The sequence below is a fragment of the Fusarium oxysporum genome, chromosome 4 (assembly GCF_000149955.1).
Source record: "Fusarium oxysporum f. sp. lycopersici 4287 chromosome 4, whole genome shotgun sequence".
NCBI lineage: Eukaryota > Fungi > Ascomycota > Sordariomycetes > Hypocreales > Nectriaceae > Fusarium > Fusarium oxysporum.
In genome coordinates this window covers 2,329,039-2,346,627 of record NC_030989.1, presented here as the reverse complement: position 1 = coordinate 2,346,627, position 17,589 = coordinate 2,329,039, and the positions used below count along the sequence as shown (strand labels likewise).

General features: G+C 49.4%; 7 protein-coding genes across 9 annotated transcripts; 3 read left to right on the top strand and 4 right to left on the bottom strand.

Annotated features, from left to right (window-relative positions):
• Window positions 1-551: 551 nt before the first annotated feature.
• FOXG_03704 (uncharacterized protein) lies at window positions 552-782 on the bottom strand (the record flags this gene model as incomplete). The annotated part of the gene is made up of 1 exon (XM_018381536.1): window positions 552-782. The coding sequence occupies one exon, from the start codon at window positions 780-782 to the stop codon at window positions 552-554; it is 231 nt and encodes a 76-aa protein (XP_018238056.1).
• A 223-nt stretch (window positions 783-1,005) lies between these two features.
• Window positions 1,006-3,999, bottom strand: FOXG_03703 (DNA repair protein rhp54). The gene is made up of 3 exons (XM_018381535.1): window positions 3,828-3,999; window positions 1,134-3,774; window positions 1,006-1,077 (listed from the first exon to the last, which is right to left on the bottom strand). Exons 1-2 carry the CDS (start codon window positions 3,836-3,838, stop codon window positions 1,368-1,370), a joined length of 2,418 nt encoding a protein of 805 aa, XP_018238055.1. The 5' UTR covers window positions 3,839-3,999; the 3' UTR covers window positions 1,006-1,077; window positions 1,134-1,367.
• Window positions 4,000-4,052: 53 nt separating this feature from the next.
• Window positions 4,053-7,911, top strand: FOXG_03702 (uncharacterized protein). The gene is made up of 2 exons (XM_018381534.1): window positions 4,053-4,274; window positions 4,351-7,911. The coding sequence occupies exon 2, from the start codon at window positions 4,696-4,698 to the stop codon at window positions 5,680-5,682; it is 987 nt and encodes a 328-aa protein (XP_018238054.1). The 5' UTR covers window positions 4,053-4,274; window positions 4,351-4,695; the 3' UTR covers window positions 5,683-7,911.
• On the bottom strand, window positions 4,127-9,677 carry FOXG_03701 (uncharacterized protein; the record flags this gene model as incomplete). 3 transcript variants are annotated; one of them, XM_018381531.1, is made up of 5 exons in its annotated part: window positions 4,127-7,276; window positions 7,512-8,071; window positions 8,139-8,994; window positions 9,050-9,152; window positions 9,209-9,677. In XM_018381531.1, the coding sequence occupies 5 exons, from the start codon at window positions 9,466-9,468 to the stop codon at window positions 6,293-6,295; spliced, it is 2,763 nt and encodes a 920-aa protein (XP_018238051.1). In that variant the 3' UTR covers window positions 4,127-6,292. The 3 variants fall into 3 exon arrangements, with proteins under 3 accessions (XP_018238051.1, XP_018238052.1, XP_018238053.1); XM_018381533.1 differs by having other exon boundaries at window positions 6,091-7,276; window positions 7,340-8,071; window positions 9,209-9,468; XM_018381532.1 differs by having other exon boundaries at window positions 4,127-8,071; window positions 9,209-9,658.
• A 45-nt stretch (window positions 9,678-9,722) lies between these two features.
• On the bottom strand, window positions 9,723-13,936 carry FOXG_03699 (uncharacterized protein). Its single transcript, XM_018381529.1, has 4 exons — window positions 13,054-13,936; window positions 12,892-12,998; window positions 12,664-12,836; window positions 9,723-12,605 (listed from the first exon to the last, which is right to left on the bottom strand). The coding sequence occupies exons 1-4, from the start codon at window positions 13,178-13,180 to the stop codon at window positions 11,885-11,887; spliced, it is 1,128 nt and encodes a 375-aa protein (XP_018238049.1). The 5' UTR covers window positions 13,181-13,936; the 3' UTR covers window positions 9,723-11,884.
• FOXG_03700 (uncharacterized protein) lies at window positions 9,725-12,510 on the top strand. The gene is made up of 3 exons (XM_018381530.1): window positions 9,725-10,473; window positions 10,529-10,794; window positions 10,847-12,510. Exons 1-3 carry the CDS (start codon window positions 10,110-10,112, stop codon window positions 11,321-11,323), a joined length of 1,107 nt encoding a protein of 368 aa, XP_018238050.1. The 5' UTR covers window positions 9,725-10,109; the 3' UTR covers window positions 11,324-12,510.
• Window positions 13,885-17,148, top strand: FOXG_03698 (uncharacterized protein). Its single transcript, XM_018381528.1, has 2 exons — window positions 13,885-14,895; window positions 14,954-17,148. The coding sequence occupies exons 1-2, from the start codon at window positions 14,631-14,633 to the stop codon at window positions 16,795-16,797; spliced, it is 2,109 nt and encodes a 702-aa protein (XP_018238048.1). The 5' UTR covers window positions 13,885-14,630; the 3' UTR covers window positions 16,798-17,148.
• Window positions 17,149-17,589: the final 441 nt, after the last annotated feature.

Genomic DNA, 17,589 nt, shown 5'->3' with positions numbered 1-17,589 from the left:
TCGCCATGTTCATGTACACTGTCACCATGGCCTGGTCGCCCTCCTAATGGCTTGGGTCGTTATCGTCCTCGCCATCAAGGGATGGGCTGTCCGACTCGAACGACGCCGTAACTCGAACTAGACCGTGCATATGGACATACTGATGAAGGAATGACATACCGCCGTACTTCGGCACGGGTGGGAGACAGACGTATATATAGATTGATTGTATTGCGCGCTTGATGTAGTGTTGACTCTGCTTTGAGATACCCTTATGAAGTAACGGCCGCTAATTGACCTAATTTCTGAATCTGACTTTTCCCCTTTTCACTGGGTTGATACACACGCTATGGCGTATTGGGGTGCAGTGTCAAGCGTTCTTGGTGTCGATAGAACAGCTTTCTGTCTGCCGAGAAAAACGCCATCCTTGTGATTTGACATATACTTGTCTCGTGGGAAGTGGTGAAGAATGGCTCGCACTAATCCACAAGTTGCAAACGAGCGGATCTGAAATGCTGTCGTGCGTTCACGTAGTAGACTGAAATGATCTGGACTGCGTATATACAGTCTGCTCATGCATCCCCGTCCTTGGCCTTTGGTGCAGCAACCACTCTCTTCTGGTCCTCAGGAGAGAAAAGGTCCGCACCCTGTTGCAGAGCGTGAACAAGGAAAGGGATGGAATCGGCCTTGAAGTCCTCCGCGTTGCGAACTTTGTCAAGGTCCTCTGAGAGCTCTTGTGTTGCGCGTTGAAGGTAGTAGGAGGTAAACTCCGGAGAGGACTGGTTGGTAGGCTTTGAAGACATTTTGATGTGTTTGATGGAGAGTAGCCGGATTCCTTTGATTTGACTAAGGTAATCCTAGCGATGTTGACTGCTGGGGTTGAGACTCTCAAAAGGTTCACCTTGGTCAGAAAGACTAAAACTTGAACTAGCAAATTCTTGACAGTGCGAAAACAAGAGTACATGTCATGAGCACTGTGCCTACCTCTCATGACTTCAACATGATAGAAGCCATGATACAGAGTAACTCGAAGCATATAGATAGGTTTGTCAGTTCTCTCAGTCAATCGAATAGAACAACTCGGGACGAATGCAGCTCCTGGTACGATAGGGTGATAAGCCACGAACTTGTGGTATGATAGATGGAGATCTTACAACGCAATGCATGGAGAATGGGTACAAAACCCAGTGCGCTCTGGGTTGCTTTTAGTATTTTATATTCTATCAGTGTTTTGACATCTAAGATCACTCTACAGTGAAGCCTGTCGACCTAAACAGGTCTGGGATGAAACTCCATAAAAAAGATAATGACCTTCCAATATCGCTAATCCACAATAACGCCCTGCATGCCTCGTGAACATGAATCATTAAAGACACACAGCTGATAACTTAGTGAGAAATGTACTGGAACACGGCAGAAACCTCGGACTCTCCACATTCTTGCCTCAAGAGCAAGTCCTGGATGGGTTTCAGTCCCTCGTTGACAAAATGATTCCATGTGCTGGTATCACCATACAGCATGGCCGGCGCCTTGATATACTGCTTGCCATCAGGCTTACACCGCTTGCACTTGAACGTCTCATGAGTGTCACTCTTGGTATCTGGCCGGTACTGGAAAAGCTCACGGAGACTGTCGAGCGAGAAATGCCGTTCAACATCTTCCGCCGAGTCCACAACGCAAGAAGACAAACTTTGTTTGTGAGACTGGCGCTGGAAGATCTTCTCCTCGATAGTGCCCGTTGCGATGAAGCGGTACACGAAACAGTCTTTCTTTTGTCCATCGCGCCACACTCGAGCAAGCGCCTGTTGGTCAGCAGCCGGGTTCCAATCGGGGTCGAATAGCACTAGGCGGTTCGCGCCGATAAGGTTGATACCACATCCACCAGCCTTGCTGCTCAGTAGGAAGACGAATTCGTCACCTTCAGGGTCGTTGAATCGATCGACAAGCTTCTGACGCTTGTTGACGTTCATGGTTCCATCGAGTCGCAAACATCCATACTGACGAGAGCGGCACATTCGTTCAAAAAGATCCAGTGTCGAAGTATAGTTGCTAATCAACACAATCTTGTCGTTTGTGTCTTGGCGGATGCGAGCCAGCATGCGATCCAACACTGCCATTTTGCCTGAATACCAGGACTTGATCTCGCGATCTCGACCACGGGATTCCTTGGGTACATAGTCGTCTGGGAAGCACTGCTCTGAGCCCGGCAGATCATCCGCCATGTTCAAAAGATCAGGATGGTTACAAAGCTTCTTGAGAATGTTGATGGCTTTCAAAGGTTGACTTCCCTTGCCTCTCAGGAGAGCCTGAATGTCAGGACTCTTGATGAAGTAGTTGTAGAGGTCAAACTGGAAGGGTGCAAGATTACAGAACACAACGTGCTCGTACTTGACAGGCAAGTACTTGGAAAGGATGTCGTTAGTACGGCGAATCAGGAACTTGTTGACAACATTGAGCAATGCCGCAGTGCACTCATCGCCCTTCTTTCGATCTTCCTCTGACGCATCAGCATCTCGGCCTCGTAGAATTGGGATTTCGTAGCGTTTGCGAAACTCCAGCCGTGTGCCGAGCAGATCGGGGTTTGCAAAACTTGTGAGCGAGAAATACTCCGTGAGATCATTCTGGATGGGTGTGCCTGTAAGAATGACACGCCGCGAAACATTGAGACTGTTGAGAGCATTGAAGGTATTGCTGTCGCTATTCTTGAGACGATGGCCCTCATCACAGAAAAGCAGGCCGATCTTTGTGTGCTTCAGTTCCTCCACGTTCAATCGCAGAGTTTCGTAGGAAACAATGATGACTGGCCTGGTGACGGCCCGACCACTAGCAATTGCCCACTGTCGAAGCTGACGCGTCAGTTCTTCTTTAGACGCCTTTCCATCGATGGCGAATGGGTTGATGGCATTAGGACCAAGCCACTTCACCAACTCGTTGGCCCAATTCTTGACCAAACTGGCAGGACAGACAACGATTGCTTTCTGAATTGTCGGCTTTCCAGCATCGGGGGATTGCTTGAGTAGTGTCCACATCAGAGAGATGCACTGAAGAGTCTTTCCCAGACCCATCTCGTCGGCCATAATGCAGCCATTGGCCTTCTCATCAATCAGGCCAGTAACACATCGATACATAAATTTGACACCTTCGACCTGATGGGGACGAAGGATCTTGGCCAGCTTCGGGTCAATTACGACTGGAACGCGAGGGTGTTCGCCATCCACCTTTTTCTTGATTCCGAGAATCTCAGCAAGACTCTTATGTACAAGTGGAGCGTCAAGTTTCCCATCAGCAGTCTCTGTCTTGGCGGGCTCAATTGCCTTGGGGACATCTCTTGGTTTGTCGTCGACAGTCGGGTCATGAAGAACAATTGCGAATTCGCCACTGGGGTCATGTAGAGGCTTCGCAATGAAGACTGCACCTTGCCGTAGACCCAGAGTAGGAGGGGCACGATTGGGATTGTATGCAGCGCTGTCCTTGTTCTTCAATGGCACAGAAAAGGCCTTGCGGAAAACAAGACCTTTATCTTTGGCCTGGAAAACGGGGAAACGGTTGATATCTCGAGTGGCAAGCGCAAGCCTGTCATCGTTGGAGTATGGTTTATCATTATCTGCTTCGCCGTCGGCACCACCATAATCAACCTTTCTTCGCTTGCGGGACGGTCGATCAACAGCCGTACTTCTTCCAGCGACACCAGGGCATTTGAATGGTTTGTGAAGACGGTCAATTGAAGAGGGCGTTGGCATCCGCTTGCCTAGAGTTTTGTCCTTGCCAGCAAGTGGCGTCGCGACGAGAGGGGACCTGAATTGAGTATTAGAGCTTGCAACAACGCGCCAAAGTGTCCTGACACTCACGCTGCTCCCATCTTGAATATCCTCTCGTTTCAGAGACTTATCAAGCGATTGTTCCAAGTGTGAAAGATTTCTTGCCACCCCAGCGAGAATCAATGGAGGGTAAATAGGCAAGCGCGATGTCAGTGACTCGACGCGACAGCAGGCAGAAACACGCTATCACGTGAACCGCCACTAGCTTTACCTCTTCTTACAATTGCATCCCCGGCAAAGACCCCGAAACCGCCGAAAGCTTGGACTTAAAACTTAAAGCCTCCACTAGCTTAGGTAACATTGGATCCATCGGGAATCGGTCGAAGAATCAAGTTTGTCGTTCGGTTCATGATGGGACCGAAACTGGTGGCAAGGAATATATCTTCTCCTTTTCTCCTTTTCCCCTTATACAACTCACTCGGTCAAAAACCAGCCAAAGATGATAACTGAAAGCCCATTTGCTGCAACGTCGTCAGGGTAGGTCACCGCGGATCATCTACTTTCTCAGTATGCGGCTCTGAAAGACCCTGGATCGCTAACACATGCCTTCAAGCGTCAATCTCTCCAACTCCGATCAAAGCCGATCGGCCGGTGGAGGTCCTTTTGCCGACCATCAATCCTCTGGACCGACCCCTCTTCAAGTAGCAATTGCACGACATCGCACTGGAATTTTGACTGCAACTGTTGCTGGACACTTTGTGCATTGGCAATATCTTACGCGGTTTCGTCGAATTAATGTCCAGGCTACTGCGAATCGAGCTCCTCTTGCACGGCTCGGTTTGGCCTGGGGCCTCGTATACCTCGGCGTCTTGAGCACTATCACTGTGGCTCAGCGCAAAGTGTCAAGGAATACTGATCTTCTTTTCTCGCCTATAGAGTCTACAAAAATAGTCTCATAATGTCGGCTGATTTCTGGGCTGGCTATCTCAGTGGTGCTGTTGGAATCATCATCGGAAATCCTCTTGATGTGATCAAAGTTCGACTTCAAGCACAACATACCAGTCCAGTGACGAACCCGTCTGTTGGTTCGATCCCTACAGGAACAACAGCAGCGGCTTCAACCATCAACCAGAGTGCATCTTTCAGCACGCGGTACCTCGGATCATACGCCTCCTTGGTGACTGGAACTGCAGCACCAATTCTCGGTTACGGTGCGCTGAACGCCTTACTCTTTGTTTCTTATAACCGAACCGAGGCGGCATTAAATAGCGTATTCTCAACATCTGGAAACTTGTGGAATACCTGGCTTGCTGGGGCGGTGGGCGGTCTTGCAACTTGGGTCGTTAGCACCCCCACCGAACTGATCAAGTGCAGGGCGCAGCTGGCATCCTCTCCAACCTCAAGCTGGGCTATCACCAAGGATATCTGGAAAAAAGAAGGTGCTCGAGGTCTTTACTTCGGCGGAACTGTGACTGCTATCCGGGATAGCGTTGGTTATGGCTTTTACTTCTGGTCCTACGAGCTGACTACTCGTTGGCTGGCTACGGAACAGGGCGAAGAAACCTCTTTGCAACACGAGGCCGCCAAAGTTCTCCTTTGCGGAGGACTAGCTGGTGTCGCAACTTGGGCGAGCATATTTCCACTCGATGTTATCAAGACTAGGGTTCAGGCACAGACCCTTGGCGGACAAGCAGAAACAACACCCCTTCTGCAACCCAACATAGCGTCACAAACCAAACGGGCTGGCGCAATACAGGTCGCACGTGAGGCGTACCGGGAGGGAGGCTCTCGTGTTTTCTTTAGAGGGTTGACTGTCTGTAGCGTGCGAGCTTTCATAGTGAATGCTGTCCAGTGGGCGGTTTACGAATGGGTCATGTTCGAACTCGGGCATGGACGGAAGAAGACAGTGGCCAGCGAGCCTAGGGTAGAGATGGTACAAACATGATGCATGAGGTCTTCAATGTACTCAAATGAGGACCAGACCATTGCGGCAAATCTTAGTAATGACACCATGCCATGCAGTCGGATATTCAGCATCGACCCAGCTTCCAGGCAATCTGCCACGGCCCTGTCACACCCAACATGATTTTTGTCAGGCGACCATCAATTTTCCGATCAGGACTTACGAGCTGCGCAACACATTCCCAACCCCTAGCAGTAATTATACCTTCTTGCTGCTTTATGCGGGCAACGTTGGGCGCTTCGTGATGGATGACAAATCTGGATCACTCAGACGAGCCATGGCCAACTTGACGAAAAAGAACTCTGGCCACACGGCCCGCCAACAGCTAGGTGAAGGGCAAGGGCCAATGTCATCTGGGAAGCCGGGAAGTCTGTCTGTGATGCAGATGAAAGGGACACATCGTCAATCGATCAGTACACTCTAATACTACTACAAATCGTCTCAGAATCGTTCCAAGATATTATTTGGTGAATTTAGCCATTACTCCAATCCTAACGCACAGAAAGTTAACCTAGTTTTCGCCCTCTTGATCTTAAATAGGATACCCGGGCGCCTTTAATCCATGTTTGTTACCAACTGCTGCTCACTAGTCTCAAACAGTGCTGTTTTCTTTGTTGGATGGCTTGACCTCCCGCCAACCTTCAAGCCCTGCCTTGTCTTTCCACTTCTGGGTATCCTCGTTGTATTGCTCCAACCATTTAGCCATGGTATCACTGGCCTGTGCAACAATCTCTGTTTTCGCTTGGCGCGCATCTGCTGCAACCCTTTCGAGTTTCTTGTTTGAGTTACTCCCGATCTGCTCGTCGCGCTCCTTTCTCTTCCTCTCCCGGTCGGCCAACCATTCTTTCCTCCCAGCCAGATATTTGGCGCTGTGTCCTAAACCAGCACTTTCGTGGGAGATGCCCTTGTGGGGTCTGTCGAGAGGAGGAGCAGTGAAGAAGAGAACTCGGCCAGAACTGTCATGTTGAAATGACTCTCGCAACTCCTTTGGCATCGCATCGTTCATATTGTCGGGAAGTGCGTAGACCTCTGGTGGTCTTGGTGGGTTATATACATTGCCACCCTGCATAGGCATCCCTGGTGCAGCCGGCATTGGACTGCGAGCGACTGGAGTGGCCTGCACTTGGTTGTATGCCTGGGTCATGTGGTTTGGCATAGGTGTTTGCTGATGCATAGGAGGCACCGATTGCCCATAGTTAGGGGCGAATCCTTGTGCATATCCTGCCTGTGAGTGCTGAGGTTGGTGTTGATATTGCACAGGTCGTACAGACACTTGAGGCTGAGCACCCAGGTGAGGTTGATGTGGAATAGGGACTGGAGTCTGTTGAACTTGTGCTGGCTGGGCGCCAGGAGTGACTGGCTGAAAGTGAGGTGTCATGTGAGCATTGTATGGAACGGGCGAAGGTGAAGGACCTCCAGGATAGGATATTGAAGGATGTCTCCCGGAATGATCACTAGGAATGCCACCAGGCACTGACAACATTGAAGCGCGCCGGCCAGAATCAGCGCCAGCATCAGGTAGTGGGACCGCCGACATGGCTTGTGGCGGAGGGGTGGGCACTGGCGGTGGTGATTCCTAGAAAGTTATGGTTAGTTGCGTGCGACAATAAAGTGAGACGAAAGAAAGCCTGAGGCATGCATGAATCACGATCAAGAATCAGGCGTTGAAGCTGAGAAGGAAAAAAAGGCGTTGGCGGGCAGGGATTATGTAGGGCATTCGTTTGCTGATAACGAATACAGCGATGGCCAGCCGAGTCATGGCATGGCATGGCAGGACAGAAGAAACGAAAGAACAGATGCGCTTCACTTACATTGGCCTCCCGTTTACGGCGATGTACGGCTCCAACAATAGGCGGGGCATTTGGGCTTCCCCATGTTGGCTTGGGGAGTTCATCTGTCTCCTTTGCATCTTCGCGGAGCAAATGCTTAATAGGGCTGGGAATCTTCTTCATGCGCCGAGGCACATCAAAGAGGTCCATTTCATAGTCCTTGTCGCGTACCTCGTCTGGGACACAGCTTGCCCACGTCTTGATCTTGTTGAATGTGAACTTCTCCTCGTTGTAGCGTGATTCACACACATAAATTTCCTTGTCCAGAGGAAATCCTCGAGGTCGCCCTTTATTGAATCGGGTCACGAACATGACAAAGCATCGGTCCAAGACCTCTTCAATTTGATGATCCCGATATTGACCTGTCTTGACGACTTCATGCTCGAAGAAATGCTTCTCATATCGATGTACAGTCTGTTCTGGTCGGTAGTACCAGCAGGCATTGATCCATCTTTGGCCGGCACGGTCTTGCCAAGTTCGATAGATTTGCGCCACGGTGGGCTTGGCCAGGTCGTTGGGATTTCTGATGTGAACCCAATCACCTATATTCATGTTAGCGGCGTAACAACACTGGAAACGCATTACACAGTGGTATCTCTATGTACGTACCGACTTTCCAGGACTGCCCGTTATGCCGGATCTCTGCCAACGGTAACTTGCCGTCTTCGTCTCGGAAATCATCATCAGGTTTGGCCTTCTCCTGTTCGGCTAAAAAGATAGCCTCCTTCTGTAGCTCAACCGCGGCCTTGTACACTTCGCTGTCATCCTCATTATACCGCTTGGCATTCTCAAACATGAGATTGAGGTCCTGAAGAACATGGTCGATGCTTTGATACTTCTTCCGCTTGGCTTTTTTCTTGATGTTGTCGAGAGCGATGGGGTTTAGTATCGTTGTATAGTAATCGGGTACAGCTGCTTTGTCTGGTAGCTTCTCAAAAGGATGAACAAGGAGATTTCCTGCATCGTCCTTGGGCTTTCTCAATCCCTTCAATAGTGAAGCGATGCGGCCTTCGTTCGGCGTAAGAACACTAGGAGGTCGGCCTCTTCGTTTGTGCGAATCATCTTCGTAGTCTTTGTCCTGATCTCTTCGACCAGCGCCACGTCGTCTTCGTCCCCTGCGTCGTCCGCCTTCATCGTCTGAATCATCATCTTCGTCCTCATCTTCTTCTTCATCTTCATCCTCCTCCTCCTCTTCGCCTTCCTCGTCTTCGTCGTCATCCTCTGCTGGTGGAGACTCTTCCGCAGGTGGTAATTCGCCCAGATCTGGCAACTGTGCATCATTGGCATTGATGTGGCCCTTTTCTACCAGCTTCTTGAGTTCTTGGACAAGGATATCCCGAAGACGAACTGCGGCACCGAAAATAGGAGCGGAGGGTCGGTTGTAAACTTGAGCGTTGTGACAGATTTGCGCAACATCCTTGACGAACTCGGCAAATGAGCCGTATTGTTTCTTCTGAGTTTTACCCTATCATTTTGGTCAATGATCCATATACCAGCTACCAAGACTGCATAAAACCTACTCGGATGGTACTGAAAGCAATGGGTTCGGCGATGATTTCGAAATAATCGGGCAACGTCCGTCTATTCGGGATGCGCTGGAAGCCAGCAGCAAGCTGCTCGCCACTATAACTCTGTCAGAATCACCCAATCCTCTCCTGCACTCGAGAGGGGAAGCATACTCATCCTGAACGCTGCATAGATAGGTCGAGAGATTATGGATCAAGCGATACATATCGGGACGGCCTTCATCGTCCACCTCACCTTCTGCGTCCTCTTCACCTTCGGCATCTTCGTCACCTTCCGCGTCCATATCTACGTCAGGGTCGCCTTCGGCATCGACATCATCGTCCGGTGTATCCTTCATCTCGACGTCCACGGAGGCAGTTTTTGCTTCTATAGATTCGCGCACCTCTGGCGCGTTCGCCCTCCGACTGGACATGACAGGCTCGTGAGACCACTCGGGTCCGGTCGCAATGCGGCAAATCGAGGCGTTAACGGCGCGTACTATTCGCGTTGGTCAAGTTAATCTATATTGTGGTATTCAGTTGCTGAGACGGGTTGTATTGCGAAATCACGGCAGCGGGAGGAAGCTGTAATTAAAGAGTACCTGTGTACTATTCCTGAGCTTGATTGAAAGTGCGACTGCCCTGGAGAGCGCGTGCATTTGCGCGCGACTTCTCGTACCGTAATTGGTTAGAGCGGTTGTGCATTTCTAAAAGCGGGTCCCAATTGGCTGGCACTTGACACATGGTTGTGATGTTGGTGCCAGCTTTCATCCAGATCATTGATTCAGTCAGGCTCGATTTAGCCTTATTGTTTCTGTGATTCATATACACAGATTTGAATATCTATCACTCAAGCTCAGAGAATCCTCGTCTTGTGGTTCCAAACCCAGCTTAAAACGGATTCAGTGCCTCACTTTTCTGTTGCTTCCTTTCAATTCCTCGCCTCAGAGCAAAGCAGCCCCTCCCTCACTCATCTCGAACAAGTTTCACCCAAGCACATTAATCACCCACTATCCGCAGCGAGAAAACCCAAGAAATTGTCATCTTACATTGAATCTTGCACCTAATCACAGTCATGCGAGCTCGTTATAAAGGTCCAGCCGGTACCGGTATCCTCGAGATACCCGATGATGCCACTGTTAAAGTGCTATTTGATGAACTTCGAGCCAAGACAGGAATTACCAACTTTGGAATAAAATATGGCCCTCCTATGGCTATGAAGACTCTTGAAGCTAGCCAAAGTGATCAAATTGCTCGATCTCTTGGTCTTCATGGTGAGACACTCACTATCGTACCCGAGGACGTACCACCACCCGCACCTACTGCGCCACTTCAAACTGGCGCTGCCCAATATCAAGCAATGGCATCTCGTGCAGTAAAACGGAATGAGAGCCCAGAGGATGTCAACGTTCCGTGGCCAGAACAGGGTGGAACACTACGTAAGTGATAACCTTTTGTTAGCCTCCAGAGACTATTGTTGTTGACGGCATGTAGTTCTAAGAGTGATGCCCAGCGATAACAGCTGTTTATTCACAGCTTTTGGTGGTGCTCTGCAAGATCAGATCCCCGCTCAACGGTTGAGAAGGATGATGGCTGACTACATTGTGGAACATCCCGAGGATTACTCAGAAGCTGTCCTCGGTAGCCCTCCCAGCCAATATTGCCGCAGTATTCAAGACCCTGACCGATGGGGAGGCGGTATTGAACTGAGCATCTTATCCTCCATCTTCGATATCCAGATCTGCACGTTTGATGTCCAGGTTAGTCGAAATATTATTCTGCACCGCTCCTCACTGACATTGAAGTTTACAGGCCCAAAACCTGATCAACTTCGGAGAGGATAAGAGAGATCGCTGTATTCTTGTCTATTCAGGAATTCACTATGACCGAGTTGCCTTCAGCCTGTCTGACTACCCACATGACTCGCCTACTTACCCCCCTGAGATGGATCGAACTGTTTGGCCGACTGATGACGATGAGGTACTCGAAAAGACCAGAGAGCTCGTCGAGAAGCTCAACAAGGCGCACTACTACACTGATACGGAAGGACTGATTCTCCGATGTGATGTGCCGGGATGTGGCTGGATAGGTAGCGGCCAGCGTGAGGGACAGAAGCATGCAGAACTCACTGGACACGTGGATCTGAGTGAAATCCAAGACGAAGGTGACAATGTGCTCCGGAAGTGCGACACACCTGGATGTGATTTCATCGGCCAAGGTGACAAGGTTATGAGGCAGCATAGTGCAGATACTGCTCATGAGAGATTCTCCATTATTCCGGACTGGTGAGTGGGAACTGACAGAAACATGAAGCCTTCGGTGCTCTTGGTCCTTCTAGACATTTCAAGTAGTTTGTTGAGTTTTTGAACATAGTTAGCGCTTCGAACACCGAAACAAGATATTGCTTTGTAACCATTGCACGCCGCTGAGGTTATTCACAGTGAACCGAGATCAAATAGACAGATGGTGCGATGCAGCGAAAAGAGGTGTCTTGACATGGCTGAATTTGAGGTATCTATTGGTATAAATGCCATAAGAGAATTGTGTTGTCCACTGAATGCCCGACGCAAAACTTGGTAACGGCTGGTATCGCTTCTCAAAACACTTGCTTTCCAACCTTGTGCCTGGGATTTCGGTTAGCCCATCTTGCTGGGACATAGAACATCGGGAAACGGTCATGTGGTTTCGTTGCTCTGCTGGGCGAGGAGGCATTGTGATACGTCTTTGTTTTTGAATGAAAGCATGACCAGAAAAAATGGGTTTGGTGATCGCTTTCGATGACAAAAGGTCCTATGCTGAGCAGGGTAGCTACTTTCCGTCCAGGCACATCGAAGGCGACGTCTTTGCCATTCAATTGGCCTTTTTAGAGAGCTCAGGGCTATGTACCGAGTCAATGTTGGCCAGTGAAAGGTTCAGGAACTCATGTTTGTTAGACCAATTCTGCTGTCCCTCAGCAAACTCCTTCATCTGCTGAGGGGGAGGCGGTGGGTCAGTGATCTTGGTGATCAGGTATGCGGTGGATGCTTCGGCAATGCCATAGACGAGTACGCCCACCAGAGGGATTCTGACAAGGATGTAGAATCCCAGACCAAAACCAAACAGAACTCCCTCGCGGCTGCGGAACCAGTTTCGCTTTTGATCCTTTGTAAAGTGAACACGAGCGAAGTATGGTTCAAGTAACTCTCGCATTAAACTTCTGGAAGAGAAGTAGCTCTGGAGGAAGATTACCAGGTACCTTCGAGGGAGGAAAATTCCCGTACCAAAGATGATCGAGGCCGGTCCTAAGCCCACGGCGTTATTGAAGGTGTAAAAACTGGCTGCGGGCAGGACAAATCGACCGATATATGGTGTGTATGAGATCGCAAAAACTGCTAAAGAAATACCACCCTTGCGAAGGAAGCGGTAGAGAAACATGGAGACAGCCTGAGCGGTACTTTCAGAGTGCGTACTTCCATCGGAGGGACGGTACATCTTGAGGTTAGGATAATACATATCCCGAAGCTCTGAAGGCTTGTCACCACGGTGCTTTTGAACATAGGTCATATCAACCCATTGCAGTGACTGCATGAAGCTATTTGCAGGTGGTTAGATGCTGTCAAGTGTTTCGTGATGTTTAGTACTCGACTTACAGGTTATCGAGGGTCGGTACAACATAACGCATGAGAGCCATGAGGAAGAAGGGGACTTGGAGGACATATTCTGCGACAAAGTCAAGCCCACCGACGAGAGTATCGTCCCATGTGACGGCATCAAGAGATACAAAGAATGAAATGAACCATAATAACACTTTAATCCCGACAATCTGATTGTGCAGTCAGTAGGGTTACTCTTCTGCTCATGCTGGTAATGAGACTCACGGGTATGGTGACGATTAGTCTAATAGCAAGACCTGCCACAACTGCAATGGCAGCTTGACGATAGTGATCGGTTGTGAAAAGTGCCGGATTCTGTAGTGCTCGATGAGCTATATTGTTGGTTAGTAATGGGCAAAAGGCATAATGCCATATGGTGGTACTCACCTCCCACCAGAGTGAGCTGAGCGCCACGTATTACGGTGTTGGGATCGAAGTGAGAGAGATCGAATTTTTCCTCAAGCTTCTCCTTCAACTTGTCCTTATCAAGTTGAGTCTTTTCGTTAGACGACATCTTGAGAGCCTCAGCTAGGTATGGGAAGCTGAAGGGTATGAGGGAGACCAAGCTGTAGGCGCCCAGAGCTCAAGTTGAGCTTGTGTCGACGGGCTGAATTTTAGTGAATACACTGTATCAGACACGGAATTTTGCCTGCCCCTCTGAAGAGAATGAAGGGTCTTTTTGAGACTGTTGAGAATTTGGCAGTCTCAGGTTCTGGTTAAGAAATGAAGGTAGTAGTGATATTCAGGAACACGAGTTCGGAACCTTGGAATGGTAAGACTGTAAGGTGACGTAAGTATCGTGAACCAATTGAAGCTTACGCCAGATTGGCGGCTGAGTTAGCTCTTTGCCTAGCTATGGGTGTATCCACAAGAGAACAAGAATGACATGTGATGTGTGAGAACTACAAGAAAAAAGCTATTCTTTGAAGATTGTCTTTGGGAGAGCCGCAATCCTCTCGAAATTACAGGACACAGCAACGTGAATATATTTTTGAAGAAAGCCCTCATGACCGAGACAAGCGCTCATCACATGGAACCTCGTTTTGCTGTGTCCTCCAACCTCCACTTAAACCAGCTGTGATTGCTCCGCCACCTCTTTATGGCTGGCTGGGGTAGGACAACTGCATCCAAGTGGCGTTCGCAGCTATTTATGCAAGGTCAAGCTTACATCCATCCATTAACTTCGTAGGTAAACAAAGAAATGTACCATAAGAGGGACAGCCAAGTTCAAACTCGTCAACGTTCTTGTATGGAGCGTTGAGTTCATCGGACGATAAAGCTTGGACATGAGAAAATTCTCATCGTATGACAACTCAAATCTCTTACACCAAACGTTTTACAACACTCGAGTAGCATGGGCTTGAACTCGCTGTGCACAAAAATGTCCCGAGTTTGTTGAACAGCTCTAGCTCAATCAAGGGATCGAGGAGCGGGACGACGGGATCATCAGCGGGCCTAGGAATGTGTATGCGGATGACTAAGGCTGCACCCCTCTAAACTCCCCTGTAGATTAGGTGCAGCACAGTAGATGGCTGGGCCAGATTCCATCCGCCGCGCCTCAGCACTTCGGAACGGAAGTTGAGGGAGCGAACAGAACAGAAAAGAAAGGACCTTCCTACACTCGGGTCGTTCGATAACGATAAAGATAACATAACACCCAAGAACCCGCCCCTATTTGTTATTCTCCCCCTTCGAGCTTGCGTTTCCCCTCCATACCTCCAACTACCTACCCTGCGTAGTCTCCCTTCCACTGAGGCGTTGGTTGGTCAGGGGACTCGACTCGCGATCCATCAACTCGTCACGACCCGGCGCGAGAACCACAACTCGACCAACATCCACGGCGGGCGCGCAGCCATGAACGATCTTCCCTGTTTGTCTCTTCGAGATGTTTGAGATGTAGCCAGGTCGAACAAATATTTGCGCTATCAAAAAAGAATAAACTGCCGCGACGTCACATCCTTATCATGGATGATTCGGGTGACGATTTGGCGGCTCGGGGGCCCAGACGAGTATCAACCGCCCCTATGCCTTCAAGAGGTTCCACGGAACCAGAAACACCCGATTCAGATCTTGTCGAAACACTCTACAGCCATCCAAATGTCAAGATAATATCCTTTACGGCCACCGGCCGAGCCTATGCGAGGAGTCCTGGAGGGCCCGCCTTGAGCAATGTTGATCCACCAAGTTCTTTATCATGGTCCTCACAGCTCGAGAGAACCATCGCTGTAGGTGAGTTAACAAATGAATACCTATGTATGCACCGCTCGTTACTAAGTAAAGCACATAGGACCCTTTCGCATATATCGAGCCCCAAGATCGGTAGCCTTTTTGAGCTGCGGTTCTGCACTACAACCAATTCTACGAAAAAGCCAGTGCTGGTGTATAGACGAGGTCAATAGTAGATTCGTCCTGCAAATACGGCGACCGAATTACTGGAGAATAGAACTTCCAGTCGATGACCCCGAAGATCAACAGCGAGCCGAAGAACTGAGAGAAGTGTTGGACAAGATTCTACAATTTGAAAAGACTGAATGCCCTTTCAAGCGCACCTTTACTGTCGATTTGCCAGAGCAGGTTCCCGTCACAATCCTGCCCTGGACGCCGCGCGCACAACCTATAACCCCTTCCGAGGAGGCAACACCAGCATCCTCTACGGACTCACGAAGGTCATCCTTTGTTGGGAGAGCTTCTACACCTACTCCATTAATTCCTAGACAGCCCAGAGATATACCAATGAGCCCGATACCAACCAGACCTGAAAGCGCGGCATCTAACGTGGTGCCTTCCAACATATCTCTTTATGAGGAGTATGGAATGAATCTCGACCCTCTGCAACCGTTAGGTACAGGGAATGCTGGCACGGGACCCTTGGAAGCTGTCCCAGAACGCCCAGGTGAACTAGGCTCTTCAGATATGCTCGAGTCTCATGATAGGTCATCTGTACTCTCTTCCAGTCCCACGGAAGATGATTCCTCCGTGTATCAACTCCACGAAGGCTCTGGAAATCGAGGTGGCAATATGAAGGCCAGGCTACGACGACGAACTGGGAACTTCACAACAAGATCTGCTACGATGCCACCACACATGATGCCAACACTGGATAAGTCTGCACCGTCGGCTTCCACGTCAAGGGAGCCTCTCTTAAGAAGTGTATCGGAAACAACAAGAAAGCCGACTGGCCGTACTGCAGATACCATCTCTTCTCTCCAGAAGAAGAATAAAGGAGATGTGAAGCCCTCCCAGTCGCCGCAGCAAAAGGGCAATGCTCAACAACCGAGATTACTACGTAGAGATAGCGAGGAATCTTTCCATAGTGTTGAGTCATGGCATTCGTCTGGAGCTCCACAGCATCCTTCGCCTCCAACTTCTCAAGCAGAATCTTCTCTGGAGGCAAATAATGACTCGTACGAGGCAGATAGACTGTCAGCGGGCAAAAGAAATAAATCATCACATAGCAGGGGTAGTTCTCCCATGCCATGCGCATGGGAGTCCGACTCTGATGATGATAGCGAAACATCCGACGAAAGCTCATCGTCGGATGCAGATTCAGTGAGAGAGCTTAAAAATGATGCCTTCCCCAAACTTGACGCCGGCCCGTCGACAGCAGCTATGACTGCACCGCAGCGGCCATTCGTTCCACGCCATAGAGCGACGACTGGTAGTATTTCTGTAAGGCGACGCGCCCTGTCACCTCTGCCACCAGCAGCCAACCTCTTCACACCTGCTTCAACCATGGAACGGAGACCATACAGGAGTAAGTTGGAGACGGTTAAGAACCTTCCAATGGCTATAATTGCGAAGACTTACGAGATGATCTTGGGTCCTCCCAGCTCTCTCATCCGCCTAATCCTCAAGGTGGCAGCTAAGATTGCTTCTGGACAATGGCGAGGTCTCGTATATGGGTATGGTGAGGATGGCGAAGAAATACCAGTGCAGTGGGATTACTCTGAGGGAGAATTCAGCGACTGGAGTGATGATGAACACGATCAACACGATCGCAGTCATAAACAAGGGAAGCGAGAGCATCGGCATAGCAGACACCGCAGCAGTGGCCAAGATATGACAGCAGACGATGAGATGCGCAGGCGGCCCTCATCCTCAGACGATAGCCGAAGCTGGGGCGTTGATTGATCAATCAAGTGTGATGTGCTTAGTACGTGCTATGCTTATGCTGTATGATGTTGAAAGGTCCGTATTGAGAACGTTTCTATGAATGAGATGCAGTGGAATATTGCGGTGTGGCGGGACGTTTTGGTTGGGCGCATGGGATAGGACCAGCCGGCGTTCACTGTAGGGTTCAATATATGGATGGAGTTTTATACATTTCTTCAAGATCTATCTATTGGGGCTCAGGAGTTCGTATGAGCGAGTCACTTTGGCATTTATTCAACATTTAATTGTACACTATAGCTTTATTTCATGAACATGATGATACTCTACTCTACTACATTTACTTCCTTAGCACCTTCATGAACGAACCGCACGTTTACAAATTTCTAGCTCCATGATTTCTCGCGGGCTTTGACAGATCTTCCAGGCACACATGGGACATCTACAAAGAGACGGGATGTGAGCTTAATGGTAGGCATGTACCGATAGGCAGCCGCAAGTGAATAAGCAATGCGATGAATACGAGGCAATGCGAGATAAGTCATACGGAATTGAAGTGCCTCGCCCACTGACAACGGGTCAGAAAGACGTGTTGGGATTGGATGGTTTGCTGTATGACCCGCCTATTAGGGAATCGTATTCCTCGCATTCATCCACGATTGGTCAATTACTGGCACCACGGGGCTGAAGAGTGATGGTATCGGCCGAAGATGCACTGAAATGACATGGGGAGTTATGATGATCAAAGGGACCTTGTTATTGACCTTATCGTCATGGCTGAGTATATAAGTTGGAATATGTCTCTTCGTTTTG